The sequence below is a fragment of the Aspergillus stella-maris genome, assembly GCF_047715825.1.
Source record: "Aspergillus stella-maris strain CBS 113639 unplaced genomic scaffold BDV14scaffold_120, whole genome shotgun sequence".
Taxonomy (NCBI): Eukaryota; Fungi; Ascomycota; class Eurotiomycetes; order Eurotiales; family Aspergillaceae; genus Aspergillus; species Aspergillus stella-maris.
This window is the reverse complement of record NW_027396914.1, coordinates 19,730-34,298: the sequence shown is the minus strand read 5'-3', so window position 1 is coordinate 34,298 and position 14,569 is coordinate 19,730. Positions and strand designations below refer to the sequence as shown.

General features: G+C 47.5%; 7 protein-coding genes across 7 annotated transcripts; 2 read left to right on the top strand and 5 right to left on the bottom strand.

Annotated features, from left to right (window-relative positions):
* The first annotated feature begins 225 nt into the window (after positions 1–225).
* On the top strand, positions 226–747 carry BDV14DRAFT_22331 (uncharacterized protein). The gene is made up of 2 exons (XM_073776316.1): positions 226–405; positions 542–747. Exons 1-2 carry the CDS (start codon positions 306–308, stop codon positions 661–663), a joined length of 222 nt encoding a protein of 73 aa, XP_073621949.1. The 5' UTR covers positions 226–305; the 3' UTR covers positions 664–747.
* Positions 748–1,298: 551 nt separating this feature from the next.
* On the top strand, positions 1,299–2,486 carry BDV14DRAFT_194149 (CHAT domain-containing protein; the record flags this gene model as incomplete). The annotated part of the gene is made up of 4 exons (XM_073771887.1): positions 1,299–1,344; positions 1,726–1,985; positions 2,019–2,091; positions 2,125–2,486. 4 exons carry the CDS (start codon positions 1,299–1,301, stop codon positions 2,484–2,486), a joined length of 741 nt encoding a protein of 246 aa, XP_073621948.1.
* Positions 2,487–3,981: 1,495 nt separating this feature from the next.
* BDV14DRAFT_206111 (uncharacterized protein) lies at positions 3,982–6,995 on the bottom strand (the record flags this gene model as incomplete). The annotated part of the gene is made up of 3 exons (XM_073774850.1): positions 3,982–5,125; positions 5,201–6,038; positions 6,089–6,995. The coding sequence occupies 3 exons, from the start codon at positions 6,993–6,995 to the stop codon at positions 3,982–3,984; spliced, it is 2,889 nt and encodes a 962-aa protein (XP_073621947.1).
* Positions 6,996–7,019: 24 nt separating this feature from the next.
* BDV14DRAFT_206110 (uncharacterized protein) lies at positions 7,020–7,724 on the bottom strand (the record flags this gene model as incomplete). Its single annotated transcript, XM_073774849.1, has 1 exon — positions 7,020–7,724. The coding sequence occupies one exon, from the start codon at positions 7,722–7,724 to the stop codon at positions 7,020–7,022; it is 705 nt and encodes a 234-aa protein (XP_073621946.1).
* A 633-nt stretch (positions 7,725–8,357) lies between these two features.
* BDV14DRAFT_206109 (KR domain-containing protein) lies at positions 8,358–8,989 on the bottom strand (the record flags this gene model as incomplete). The annotated part of the gene is made up of 2 exons (XM_073774848.1): positions 8,358–8,918; positions 8,978–8,989. The coding sequence occupies 2 exons, from the start codon at positions 8,987–8,989 to the stop codon at positions 8,358–8,360; spliced, it is 573 nt and encodes a 190-aa protein (XP_073621945.1).
* A 220-nt stretch (positions 8,990–9,209) lies between these two features.
* BDV14DRAFT_185602 (uncharacterized protein) lies at positions 9,210–10,749 on the bottom strand. Its single transcript, XM_073770692.1, has 3 exons — positions 10,393–10,749; positions 10,007–10,336; positions 9,210–9,943 (listed from the first exon to the last, which is right to left on the bottom strand). Exons 1-3 carry the CDS (start codon positions 10,687–10,689, stop codon positions 9,308–9,310), a joined length of 1,263 nt encoding a protein of 420 aa, XP_073621944.1. The 5' UTR covers positions 10,690–10,749; the 3' UTR covers positions 9,210–9,307.
* A 374-nt stretch (positions 10,750–11,123) lies between these two features.
* On the bottom strand, positions 11,124–14,023 carry BDV14DRAFT_194147 (uncharacterized protein; the record flags this gene model as incomplete). Its single annotated transcript, XM_073771886.1, has 9 exons — positions 11,124–11,413; positions 11,486–11,833; positions 11,935–12,051; positions 12,111–12,582; positions 12,643–12,781; positions 12,861–13,451; positions 13,503–13,560; positions 13,641–13,783; positions 13,839–14,023. The coding sequence occupies 9 exons, from the start codon at positions 14,021–14,023 to the stop codon at positions 11,124–11,126; spliced, it is 2,343 nt and encodes a 780-aa protein (XP_073621943.1).
* Between the last annotated feature and the right edge of the window lie 546 nt (positions 14,024–14,569).

Here is a 14,569-nt window from a genome sequence, read left to right as displayed (position 1 = left end):
GTGGGCTTGGGGATTAATATTCAAGGACAGGTGCAATGGCTGCCCTTGAAGAGTCTCTCCAGATTGGACGGGAAGTTATTAAGATAACACCACAAGATCACCCTAACCGCGCCACGTATTTAAACAACCTTGGGAAAAGCCTTGGGGATCAATATTCAAGAACAGGTGCAATGGCTGCCCTTGAAGAGTCAATCTAGTTTGGGCGGGAAGCTGTCAAGGCAATACCACAAGATTACCCTAACCAGGCTAGACGTTTAAACAGCCTTGGAAGTTGGCTTAAGGATTAATATTCAAGGACAGGTGCAATGGCTGCCCTTGAAGAGTCTATCCAGATTAAACAGGAAGTTATTAAGATAACACCACAAGATTACCCTGACCAGGCTGGACGTTTAAACAACCTTGGATGTCAGCTTGGGGATCAATATTTCAGGACAGGTGCAACAGCTGCCCTTAAAGAGTCCATCCAGTTTAGGCAGGAAGCTGTTAAGATAATACCACAAGATCACCCTAACCAGGCTGGATATTTAAACAACCTTGGAAGTGGGCTTGGGGATTAATATTCAAGGACAGGTTCAATGGCTGCCCTTAAAGAGTCCATCCAGATTGGGCGGGAAGCTGTTAAGATTACACCAGAAGATCACCCTAACCACGCCATGTATCTGAACAACCTTGGACAAAGTCTTAGGGATTGATATTCAAGGACAGGCGCCATGACTAATCTTGAGAAGGCTATCTTAAATATAAAGTCTGCTTTATAATAAAAAACCTCTTTGGTCTCCACTCGGATCCAAGGTGGCCAAAATATAATCTATTATCTTGCTCTTCTACCAAATTGGCAGGACTATTATAAAGTGGCAGAAACCACTATGTGTCTAGTTCCTTAACTTACCTTATAATCACTTTAAAACTCTAATAAGCAACACCTTCTAGGCCAGGTAATGGGCTTAGCTTCTAATGCCGCAGCCACAGCACTTAACACGCACCAAGGAGCTTATGCTGTGTTAAGCTTACTTAAAATGGGCCATGGTGTGCTCGCAGTATTACTTGAAGAGATGTGACTAGATCTTCAAGATCTACAGGATGCATACCCCCTGATGGCTAGAAGCTTCATGCTGCTGCAGAATATACTAGAAAAACCTGTTCCACGCAATGTTTCTGCAGATATAATTGGCAGTGCTTCCTGGCAAGCTCAATCACGCGAGCGTGCTAATGCTAACAAGGAACTTAACAAATTGCTTATTATTATTTAAAAACAGCCAGGATTTAATGACTTCTTGCAAGCGCCAAGTTACTAGAAGATGTATTATGCCACACAGAATAGTCCAATTGTTATTATAAATATTAGTAAGTACTGCTGTGACGCGATTCTTGTTAAGCAGGAATAGATACATGCTCTGCCTCTTCCTAGTCTAAGCAGTAATAACATTAAGGAAAAGGCAAAGTGCAAGGATTTAGAAAGTCCTATAGTCCTAGAATGGCTATGGGATTATATCATGGACCCAATCCTGGAAAAGCTAGGGTTCATGCAATCTCTGTCTAACTCCAACTGGCCGCACGTGTGGTGGATCCCAACCAGCTCTTTAACTAAATTCCCTCTTTATGCCACTAGGTATCATGGTCAAGGCAATTCCAAAACCGTGCTAGACCAGGTCATGTTATCTTATAGCTTATTTGTTAAAGCTATTATCCATGGTCGCAAACGCCCTGCAAAACAGTCTTCTTTAGCGCGTGCACTCTTGGTGGCCATGGAGCATACACCAGGGAGTTACCACCTCCCATTTGCAGCTAAAGAGGTGGAAATGCTCCAGGATAGGTTTAGGAAGATGGGACTTCATTCAATCCAACCAAAGCCCTACAAACAGGATATTATATTACATCTAGCCGAGTGCAGAATCTTTCATTTCGCTGGTCATGGTTATACAGATCCTGCTAACCCATCAAAGAGTCAACTAATACTCAAGGATGGGAAAGATGATTTGCTTACAGTAGGCGATCTTTTAGACATAAATCTTCGCAAGAATTCACCATTTCTCGCGTACCTCTCGGCTTGTGGTACTGGCCGGATAAAAGACGAGAGGTTTATTAATAAAAGTATTTATCTAATCAGCGCCTTCCAGCTTGCAGGGTTCCAACACGTTATTGGCACTCTCTGGAGTGTTAATGATGAAACCTGTGTTGACATGGCGAAAGTCATATACAGAGAGCTAGGAAACAGGCAGGTTAATAATAAATCTGTTTGTCAAGGGCTTCACCAGGCTGCAAGGGAAATGCGAGATTGTTGGATTCATACATCACTAGTGTCAATACATCCGTCGAAACCTTTTTGGAATGCATCAGAACATCAGGAAGACCGCCAGTTAGATAGTATGGAGCTGGGTGGGACTGCAGGTTTACCAAGGGATATAGTTTCAACAGAGACTGATATGGATGGCGAAAAGGGCGCAACAGAGGCGTTTTGGGTTCCTTATGTTCACTTTGGAGTCTGAGATATTCTCAAATTTAACTTTGGTCTATCAATGTTCTAAAGTCCCATAGCTTAGATTGTCTAACAATAGATTGGGTAGAACTTCCACTATCAAAGTATCCTGCTTCGCGCTGACAGCAGCGGGAAAAGAAGGTACGAGGGACAAAGAAGCAAAAAGAGGAGATTACCCGATGCAACAAGTTTGGTGTGGGAGGAATTCTCTGATAAACGTAGTCGAGGAAAGCGTTGGCTGTTCCGCCGCACGCATGAGAATGCAAGTCAAGGGCACAAGAATTAACGCGCATGGCAAGCGGACGCATCCACTACCGGTGTTAGATTAGTTGCCAAGGCAGAGAGATCTTCTTCAGGCAATCTTGTGAAAAGGAGAAGCCCAAGCAACAACCCTAGGATAGAAATTGGGAGTGGATAACTACAATTGGTCGCACTTGTCCAGATAAAACTTGGCATCAACTCTCCTGGATGGAGATCTCTCAAAAGAAGCTACCGTGGAAAGTACCTCTGTCGGAGCCAATCTTCAATCTTTGACTAGGAGCGAGCGGGTACTAAGGTTTATTACTAGGTAAAATAGGTAGGTCACACGGAGAGACCAAGGCAGGTGTGCTGGGAGTGAGGATCTCACCCTGTCTATTGCGCACTTACCCAAATCTCACCCTAATCTCACCCGGGCGGCACCCACCCAACTTCTGGCCGCGTTGAAGCCACACGCCGGCTGGTTAGTAGTATGGTGGGTGACCACATGCGAATCCCAGCTGTTGTATGTTTTTGCTGCGAGGGGAGCGAGCAGTGATTTTTTGTTCCGAGACAGCGAGCAAGAGATAGACTTTATTTTATTGTCGTTTGGTTTATTTAGTGTCTCATTTGATATGTTGTTGTTTGGAGGGCTAGTCACGAAATATCAGACTTAGAAGACAAGAGCATTATAGATAATCCTCGTCATCAAGATAGCTCGGGCTCCCATGCTCATTTCTCCCACTCACGATATCCCTTTGCTGCGTTTCTGCAGCTACCGGGAAGATACGGTGCCAAGTGAGTAGATGTCGTGGAATGTTCTTGAACGTCTCGGTGGTTGGCCCTGGCGTTCTGGGTGGTGGTAGATGTCGCGTTGTGGTTCAAAGTTAGAATGGCCGTAGGAGAAGTATGGTGTTGGTTGGCGAAATTCGAAGCCGAGAGAGAGTCCATGGCTCGGTGTAGCCAATGGTGAGGCGCTTGTCTGCACCGTCGGTCGCGTGCTGTGGGAGGAGGAAGATATTGTCGCTTCGGAAGTATTTATGTAGCTTATGATCACAGGTTATTGGAAATAACATTGTTTAGAGAAGAAAGCGAAGATGTCCATTACGCCATATGACTCTGTGCCATTCCTCGAGTCGAAGAGTTCTCTGTAGATTACTGGACTGTGACTGGTGTTCCCAGAGTACTTTGATGTTCAAAAATAGCAGGATTGGAGTCTTGGTTGGGGACCTTCTTTCATCCAACATAGGGAAGGATAGTAAAAGCAACTATAAAGACAAATGGAGTTGTAGGAGGTTGACAATGACCTCATGCTCATTCTCAACAGCCCATAATAGTGGTGTCTGACTGTCCTTATCCTTCACATCAGCACTAACTCCCTGGTCTACCAGCAGCTTGACAATAGCCTCATACCCATTCCTAGCAGCCCATAACAGTGGAGTCCGGCTATTCTTATCCTTTGAATCAATATAACCTCCTCTTTCTAGTAGCAGCTCGACGATAGTCTCATGGCCCTTCTCAGCGGCCCATGATAACGGCGTCTGCCCCTTGCGAAATTTAAGATCAGCCCCATATTCCAGATTTACACAGATGTCGTCTTGTTGATGGTTTGTCTTCTTCTGTAGGAGCGCCTTTACTGCATCTCGATGGCCATTAGCGAGAGCTGCGAAAAGTGGGTATTGATATCGTTCTCCTTGAATATCAATCCTCGAATCGAGACGAAGTGCTGTCCTAATGAGTCTTGCACAGTTATTTTCTGCAAGAATGTACAGAAGACTTGCAGCGGGTGTGCGGCGGCGAATTTCGTACATGTCGAAGACATTACTGAGATTAATCCAGGCTTCGAGGGAGAATTCTTCAAGGAACTTGTCCTGCGGACATCTATTTGCGGCAGTATCAGCATGATAGAAGACATGGCGAGTTGCGTATTCAATAAATGGAAACTTGCTTAGTACCAGGTTTCGTAGATTTTTTGCCTCATCAGTAGATGCCTTTGGAAGTGGTGCGCCAGGGGGGACATAGTCCAACATGTCAAGCTTTATGTAGGCATAACAGCACTTTTGAAGTTCAGCATGGCTTATATATTGGAAATCTGCTGCTGTGAGGCTCGGCCATAACTCTGGTAGCCCGTCTTTCAGAAAGAACTCCCGCACCGACTCGTGAATGAACTGAACTGTTGGACTCCTGACTTGCGTAGTTTCTGCAAGTCCCTTTGAAGAACTTGAAACGAATCTGCGCATATCTTCCCTGGTGACTTCCCCGGTGTCCCATTCACGCAACTCATCAGGGTTTAGTCCAGATACGGCTGCGAAGTAATACTCTTCCAGTTTCAGTGGACGCTTCGCAAACAGAATCCGTTGAACACAAAGCTGCAAATCTCGCAGGTTCTTTTGATCCCTCCAGAGAATTTGTCTGAAAAGGTCGCTCAACTTGGTCGGTATCGCATGAAGCCGCTTCCTAGCAGCAAAAATCCGGTCTCATTTGTACTCTTTGTTGAGAATATCGACAACTAGGACAACCCACATGAAGATGCCGCCTGCCTTAATCTGCATTTCGGTTTTGGTTTCCTCTGCAGTTTTACTTTTTCCAACTCTGAGTTTGCTTTTTATATACGTGGCGATATCCTTTTCGTGTCCCTCTTGAAACTCTAGTGTCAATTTTCGCCCGTACTGAATATCGATGTGTGGATAGTGGCGACTTGAGAAACATATGGTGAAGCGCTTTCCATTCAAGACTGCGCACCTTCCAAGATCCTCAAAGTAGTCCACCATTTCTTCCACTTGATCTTCGTCGCACTCGTCAAGAGCGTCGACAAAGAACATCAGACGTTCTTGATCAAGCCTTCGTATTACTCCCCGGAGCAAGTCCTGGAGTACTTCCACTTGCCACTCTGGATGCCTGTTTTTACTCACAATAGTCTCGAGCAAGTCATCTAGCTTTTTCTTGTGTTCCGACACGTCGAATATCCCAAGGAGCCTCGGCAGTACATTCAGGAGCTGAAATAGTAGGGACCGATACATCCCAGTAGTCGATCGCTCCAGAATATCGCCTCTTGCATTGAAGAAGAATGAGATTACTCTATTCGCCTTATCTTTAGTCGCTTCGGTATAGGCAAAATTCATGAGCGTCGACTTTCCAGCACCAGGCTTTCCTTTTATCCATAAAAAACCGTGGTGGTCGACGGCTTTTTCCGGGTCGAGCCAGTCCAGATAATAGGGATGTGTCAACAGCCATTGACATGTTTCCGCATGGTTTGCTTTAATGCCTGACCGGCGGACATTAATTTGTTCAAACTCCAGAGACTCCATGAGACACTTTTGGCGATCTAGGAAGAGGCGTCAGCGGAATATAGCCCACAAGCAAAAAAGTACTAACCAGTTTCAGCTGAAAGTAAAGCAACTGCTGGTGTCTTCTGGATCCCAATGGCGGGAAGGGCTCTGAGAAGTTCCTTGGCATATGCCGCCGCCGTTGCTGCTGCATACTCTTGCCATTGCTTGTTTTTGTGAGTATCCGAATAATTACAAATTCCACGAATGACCAGACACGGAAAACTGTCCATCAATCCTGCTGCCTCCATCTCAAAGCATAGGACATCGAGTTCTTCCGCTATTCGGTCCCTGGTCTTGCCATCCTTCATGACTTGGTTTCCAGAGGCAATAACTCCGTAATATATCCTCGGATCAGTGTTGCCTCGGGCGGGTCTGATCGGAACGCCTGTTCGCCTAAAACCCTCCCCCCCAATAGTTTTCCCTAAATCGTCTTGAACAACTCTATCGCTTACCACAACATCTCCAAGGCGGATATCTACTTTCCCAGGAACTCCGCCACCAATGCCGACCATTAGACTGACACGTAGAGAAGGGAAGCTTCGACACATGTTGCTTGCTACGGTCGCCGCCTTGTTCGTGCCATAGTGGCCTGATGGAAGACACGCAATAACAATGTTCTGCATGCCGATATTCCCCAGGGTATATGTGTTGGTATCGTTTAGACTGCATGAAAGTGTTCTGTGAACAGTATCCAACATGGCTTTTGCAGCAGCCATCTCGAGAGGAAGCGCACAGACCCAACCAACTGTGTAGTCGTTGGAGGAGAAGGCGGTCGAGATAGAGTTGGCTCTGTGACTACTATCATGAATATCTAACTCGTGGTCTAGCCTCTGTCTCTTCGATACATTCGAAGTCGGACTGTCGTCATCGGTATCTCGTCGACCCCTCCTCCTGTCGTGGAGGACGGATGCTCCTGGGCTCTGATAATTGATTGCGAAACCCCTTTCTGGCATTTTGAAATAGAAAACTCATTATCTTTAAAAACGCATAGGTGGACGTGCTAGCTTGTGACCCTCGTCAGGACAAGCGTACGATCGCTCGGAGGGGGTGGACTTTGTGAGGAATTTGGGAATTGAGATACTTCCCGCCGTATTCGACTCGTTCAGGTTTGAGCGGACTTGCAAGTTATCTGAGTACCGCGAATCCATAGCGAGAATGGCCAGGTGCAACAACGGACTCCAATACCGCCCACCATAGTGCATGCTTTCCCGAAATAGTTCTTCGTCGATCTCAGCGAACCAGAGCTGTTCCCACCGGAAGTAGAGTGCATGTAAGTTGTCTTGAACTAATTTGGAAACCCCCAGCTCGATCGCAATCTGGTCAGCAGGGTCAAGATCGTCCAAATCACACAGCTGTTCATATTGTCCTGGCGCACGGGAGTTGCCGCGATTGAACTGGCAGCCGCTGAGGGCTCGAACTGAAGTCTCCCCACTGGTCGGTCCGAAATATTGCAGTTCTCCATCGGCGTCAAAGTTCCACGACTCGTCGAGCGCAAGTCTGCCCATAAGGCCCTCTGTGAGCTCTTCAGTCTCAATATCCTTATCTTTGCTACGGGATGCTGGGTCCTCGCGCCCATCCAACCCACGGTAATAAATACCATGCGTTTCAAAGCAGTCGATACAAGAACTCGATTCTCCGCCGTAGCTGCAAGACGTACGTCTTTGGTGCCGACCGTCGGCCATCTTCCGCCAAGAGTACCGGCAAGAGATACTGAGCTGAAGACATCTGGAGCACGTGGGCTTCTTTCCGTCGCACTGTGAACTCATTGGTCAGGTTATTCTACATGGTCCTCGATCAAACCATACCTTGGCTCGACGGCGTCAACTAGAAGAGTTCTACCTTTACTTGTTATTCTACCAGGCAAGCAACACCAAGGTGCTTGGTATCTAGATCTACCAGATAACTAGGCTATTGGAGTAAGTAATAATGGATAGACCAATAATAAACTAGAAGAGTTATAGCTTAAGGAAGTCTTTAATTAGCATACCAAGTCTTCTACTATGGGCATATACTAGCTTTTAATTCTAGATGGGCATGGAAGTCATGCAATTACAAAATTTAACTATTACTACATACAAAACAAGATTATACCTCTTTATTTACCACCTCACGCCTCTTATCTGCTTTAACCTCTTAATATAGCTTGCTTTAGGCCATTAAAAAAGGTATATAGCCAGCAAGTTTAAGATTTTATACAAAATAGAATTAACCATATGGATAAGATTAATTTCTTGCAGATTAGATATGGCCTTAAGTCTTTTTAATAGGGAATATAGGCAGTGGCTTCTCTGCAAGTGGCCTGGTCCCATATAACCCTAATTATATACTAAGCCAAGGTCTTGTTGCCCACGAAGGGTGTCAAAGAGGTTGCGCTCTTCAAGCCATTCTGGGGGATGGATTCCGTTGGCAATCAATTGCCCGGGGGTAGTAAGGCCCACGAGGAGTTGGTAGCCGTTGCGGGCTGCAAGACCAGGAGAGTGTTCGTCGGAGTGAAGCGCGGTATCGCAATAAACCTCGATAAGGGCATGGAATTCTGATTCGCGAATACCGATGGATCCAAAGTCGGCGATCTGCTGTGCGCGTGAAGCGTACTTTCTGGTTTCTGCGACAATGCCGACATCGGTCATATACCCAAGATCGAGGGAAGTTGCACGCTGCCCGATGGATTGTCTGTAAGCGGCAAAGGCATCCTGAAATGTATTCCCTGCTGCGTAGTTAGACTGTGAGACACTGCCGACAATGCCTGCAAGGGAGGACAGGAGAATGAAGAAGTCGAGATTCGACGGGAGTTGGTTGTGCAGGTTCTGCGTGGTCTGTACTTTGGCTCGGAGGGCCTTGTCCCACTGCTTGTATGTGAGATTCTCAAAGATGGAGTCCTTTCATGGTAACTTCTCGTCAGCTATTTCTAGTGCAAAAGGGATTAGCAATGTCTTACCTGTAAGACCATGGTGCCTTGTATGCAACCACGTATTGGAGGCCAGTCTCTGCACCTCTGCAGGACAATGGTCAGGGTCACTTGACCACGTGACCCATTCCAACCCCCCATGTGCTCTACTCATCATCTCTTCCACTCGAGATGTTATCAGGCTTCAGAAGAGCCTGTTTTAAGTCTACCTACGGTAGTACTACTGCCCTAGACCTTGTTCTTCTTTATATTGATCTATTTCCTTTTGTACTACAGGCGTAGCTACCCGACAGGCGAGGCTCATACTGTGCCACAACAGTACTAAACGTATGAACTGCTCATTCAGACTCTATTCAATATTCAGTTCTCTGCCTCTAAGTTAGAAGCCTCAACTCCAATCTCACTTTCCACTCCATTGCCACTGCCACTGCCACTACCATCACCTCGCAGCACCTGCATCTCCTTCACAATCCGCTCACAAAGCAACCAAATTCTACGCCGATTCCTCAACCCCTTAAACTCAAGGTTTTCCCCGTCAGGCTCCTGACCTGGAGTCTTATAAAAGTCTTTTAAAAAGCGCAAAAGCCTATCAAAGTGGACTCTTTGATTCTCTTTCTCCGTCCCATTCCACTGCAATGATTGTATTTGTGAATGTATAATATCCGCGCACCACGGCATGTCGAGGTGTAGGCGGGACTTCCAAAAGCTAGATGGAAGGTGCTGTGTGCATGGTCTAAAGTCGGGGCTTGCGAGGATGAGATTTAACATGGAGGGAGTGGGAAGGAGTTCCAGGATGTTCAGTTGGAGTTCGCGTGGGAGTAGTGAGAGGATGTTGGCGTCGAAATTGGGCTTTGAATGCGCGTGAGCTGGCTGATCTGCCGGAGCAAGTTTAACAGTAGCTGGAATTGTGAAGGAATAGCCTGCCTGCGTACTGGCAGATGCACGTTCAAGAATAGGCTGACAATCAAAGGGGCTCTCGGGGTCTAGTACTGTCCACTAAGATGTGATTGAGTTAGAAGTTCAAGCCTGTATACTGTTTCCTTTGATGGAACAACCCACCATAGACCCCTTCACAGGATGCCACTCCTGATAGTCGGGATCAAACCTCAAGCCCTGCCAAAGTCTATCATCATGAAAAGCGTCCCCGAACCCCCAATCTACAAGGTCACTATTTCGATCCTCCAGCCCAAGTTCCAACCACTTCCATAAGAGCCCCAGGTCAAGATCCTGACTTGAAAAAGTGGTAGCCTGCGACTGGAGGTGCCGATGAACGCGCTCCAACATCTTAAAGCACGTATCATGAACCAAGTATCCGTCGACATTGCAGCGCAAAACCTTTGTATTCCCCGCATAGTGGAATGTGCCGGTGCTAATATTGACATACACGGCCTAGGTAAACCGAGTTAAAATGTGAGGTCAAAAAGTATCATAGTAGGAGCCCTTACCAGAGAAGTCAAGAATGGCGCTGGCGCCCTTGTCTCCGTGCCTTTAACCGTGTTCACAATTTTATTCGTAACAAGCCGGACAGACTCAAGCCACCTAATTTTCCTTGGAGGAAGTAGCCTTGCATCATATCCGTAATCACCCATGCCGGGCATAAAGTCCTTGTAACCATATTCATTATGGACAAAATTGTTTTCTTCAGGCTCAAGGTAGTGAAGCGTGCTGTCCGCGAGCAAACCGTGCCATGTGGGGGGTGTGCCGCAAATGTGGCAGAAGAACGGAAACTCTGGCTCTTCCATGATTTGAACTGGTATCCTGCTAATTAAGGTCGATGTGGGGGAATAATGGAAGCTCCAAGGGATGAAGCCGAGGGGTGGAAGAGAGGTGGGAGGAGTCTAGGTTAAGGAAACTTATAGCCTGGCTATTTGGGCGTCCTTAGTCATGCAGGTGATTCATTGGCCATACAAGGACTTTAGTGAAACACTAGCCAGATGAAGGAATATTGCAGGTAAATATAACGTTAACACTGCCATGTCGGATTAGCGCGCTGTTTTTAAATTGAGGTTTACAGTCCTCTTAATCTTTCGTATTTTGATGCCGCACATATGAATCCAAACAGCATTCTTTTTTCCAACCAGATGGTTGCAGGATATCAATGGAGAAAGATGCAGCACAAGCTGCACTTGAATAATCTCATGTACCAATTCAACAGAAGCATTCCTACACTGACTGACTACGAGGACACACCCACACAGACCGCATACCCGATGACGAGCGTTTCGCAGCCCTCTCCAATCGCCGGGTTCCACTTATACAGCTGCGCAAACGTCACGTCATATGTAAACTGAATGTTCGCACACGAATCGCCTGCTTTTACAGTGTGATATTTGGTACAATCGGCCGCAATGCCTGTTTGTGTCGGGGCGTCAGGTCCAGTTGTTGATGCGGTGATTGTCGCTGTAGACGTTGGACCATCCACGCAATACGCGTAGCCAAGCCACAGGTTCGAGCATTCGCTTCCGACTAAAGGTTATTTCGTTAGCCCTCACTTCACAGTTACAAGGAGAAGGGCAGAACTGGGATGGGTTATCATACCGCTAGGATTCCACGCGTAGAACTGGGAAAATGTAATACCGAACTGATCTTCAATCGTATCGCATCCGTCACCATCAACCACTGTGTAGAACTCTTTGCAGCCTGGTACTGTGTCCGTCTGTGTTGGTCCAACGCTTGAAGAGGTTGTGGTTGTGGCCGTTACGGTGATGGTTAAACTTGTGGTAGGGGACCCGGACGTGTCGACGCCAATGCAGACGGCGCGGGTAGCGTAGTAGGACATATTCCGGAAAAGCGCGGCATCACAATCAGATCCCATCCATGAGTTCCACTCCAGCAGCTCGTCCAAGGTAACGTGGTAGTCACTTTGGAGTGTGCTGCAGCCATAGCCTTTGCACGGACAGTGGGTTTAGTAAAGTGTAGAGAAATCTAAGACGGTAGTAGGTAGTGGAGGTAGGGAGATTGTCCTGGTATGGGACGGCTGAACTCACCAGTTGTGCTGTTTTGGTAGCCTCGAACGCGCGTGAAGCAGTTGCACGTCGATATTGTTCCTAGCTCTGTGGCGTTAAGGCCTAGGCAATACGTAGACTCCGCACCGGTGCCTGCGTCTGGGAAACGTTTAGTGTCTGCATGGTGTAGCCGTATTAGTCAATTAGACATAACTTACATGGATCGCTACCGTCTCCCACGCAGTAGCTATACCCAGGCTCAAGGACGCAGTCCGTTGACGGAAGACTCGGGTTCCAGTCCAGAAAGTCACTCAGTTCAATGGATTCCGCGAACGCAACGTAACGGCAGTCGTTGAAATTATTGACGCTGTCATAGTTGCGATAATCAGTGCAGTTACTTAGCGTGCCGGACACAGTGGGCATCGCGGAGCTTGTTGCAACGTAACCCGTGGTGGGTGTCGACATCGTGATGGTAACAGACGGGAACGTTGCGGAGGTGATGGAGATCCGGGGAGTGGTTACAGGATACCCAGAGTAGGATGTGATGGTTCCCACAGGTGCTACGCAGTAAGCTTCTCCAAGCCATAGGTTTGTGCAGTTTGCGTCAATCTTTGGGTTCAGAAAGTAGAAGTCCTCTAGAGACAGAGAAAATTGCACTGATATTAGGGCGCATTGGTCCCCTTCCACGACCTGAGCAGGGTTTAATCAATTTGAAGGGCGCTGGTAGATATGGGGCAGGGAATTACTTACAGTATACCAGTATCCGCAGTCTGTATTTGAGCCGTTCATGGCATTTGTAGGTACAGGCAGTGCCGTCGTTGCACCGCCGGTGTATCCAGTGGAGTTGGCAGTGTCGGTAGTCGAAGAGTTGAGGTAGCCACCAGGTGGGCTAGAACATTGAACGTCAGCTTATCATGTCTCTCAAAAATTGAATGCTCCCTTATTGCGGATGTAACGCAACCTCATACCTCACGCAGACAACATAATTAAGAAAGTTGACACTGTTCTGACAAAGTGAGTTAAAGTTTGGATTCCACGACAGGAACTCGGGCACAGTCACTCCATGCAGAGTGTTCACGACAGACTCGCAGGAGTCCGATCCCTGCCATACGTGGGTATCGCATCCCGGCGGCACACAAAGGGTCGAGTTGACTGCGGAGGCAAAGTTCTGGCAGTAGATATCCAGATCGTTAGTATAGAGGAGATCATAGGTGGACACCCCGAGCTCTAGTGCAACCGAATTGCACTCGTCACCTTCCTGCACGGTATACGAACCCGTACAGCTTGTTGCTGGTGTAGTGGCAGTTGGCGCTGAAGTGGTTGTCGCGGTCGCGTTAATGGCATATGACGTGGGAGATGTCGTAGAGTACATCCCCGTGGCATTGCAACTGGACGTCAGGGAAGCAAACTGACTGGCTAGGTTGGCATCGTATCCTAGAGGGTTACTTAGCCGAACCGCCTGTCCTCCAAGCCAGCAATCGGAACATGCTTGGCTGGAGTTCAGGAAAGATTGGCTGGACCAGGCGAGGATTTGGGGATCGCAGAATGCACCCGTCGAGCTATTAATATGTGAGACCTCGTGGCATTCGTTCTCCAGCACAAACACTGACCTGTCTTTGCGGCATGAGACGTTATAGGTATTGAGGTAGTTATCGACAATAAATGTCGCTATGTCTCTGCGTCAGCTTACACCTGCTACGTGGACACTTGGGGGATTGAGGTCCAATGCGGTATGCCAATATACGTACCTGGATACGCTATATTGTTATGCACAATAACGTCTGTGTCTGCGGTACAGGCATCCTGGATCGTGTCACGAGCGTCTTTTAGAGATGTAAGGCACGCGTTCACACAGAGTTCCGTCACCAGGTCGAAGTCCAAGATCTCTCCACTGAGAATGTATTAACAGAGCCAATGTGGCCAGGGATGTTTACATCAAGACATACCTGGCTGAGACCGGGCTCAGGAACGGTGGACAGGTAACAGTGGTGTTCAAAGCAGTCAGGCAGGCGTTACTAAGACCTGGGTAGTCAATGTATGACGGCGCATCAGAAAGCTGTTGGCAGTTGGCAAAGGGCGCGAAAAGCAGGCCCAAGGCCGCATATACATAGGGCACACGCAAAGTTAGCATGTTGCACCCTGGGCAAAGAAATGCTCCTGTGGAGTGTTGAGGATGACAGAGGGCACGAAATATATACCATATGAACCAGTGTTTTAGGGAAACGCAAGGAGGGCTCTTTTTTTCCGATGCAATAAGTGGCTGCTCGAGGAGACCCCGAACATTGAACGTCCCTGATAGCGTTCGAGAGACGGTCCGGATGCTGCCGGCGAGAATCTGCCCCGCCCTCCATCCTGCGATCTAGATTTTAGACTAGATGAAATGAACACCAGGCAAATCAAGCAGTAGTGCTGTCTATCACAGTTCACCCCCACGGTCGGAGTTGCCACCTTTAACGGAATGCGGTAGTGCTTCCGGCGCGGCTTGAGGGTCTGCGCGTGCCTGAAAGCTTAGCCCTGTATTAGTTCGTTTCAGTCCAAGTGATCACCCCCACGAGGCTGTACTGGCGCAGGGGTCCAAATCATATGATGAGGCTTGAGCATGCTTGCTGTAAGCTTAGCTGAAGTACTGTTTCAATCAAGCGAGGTTGCATCGTTTCAGACTGACATATGCTAAATC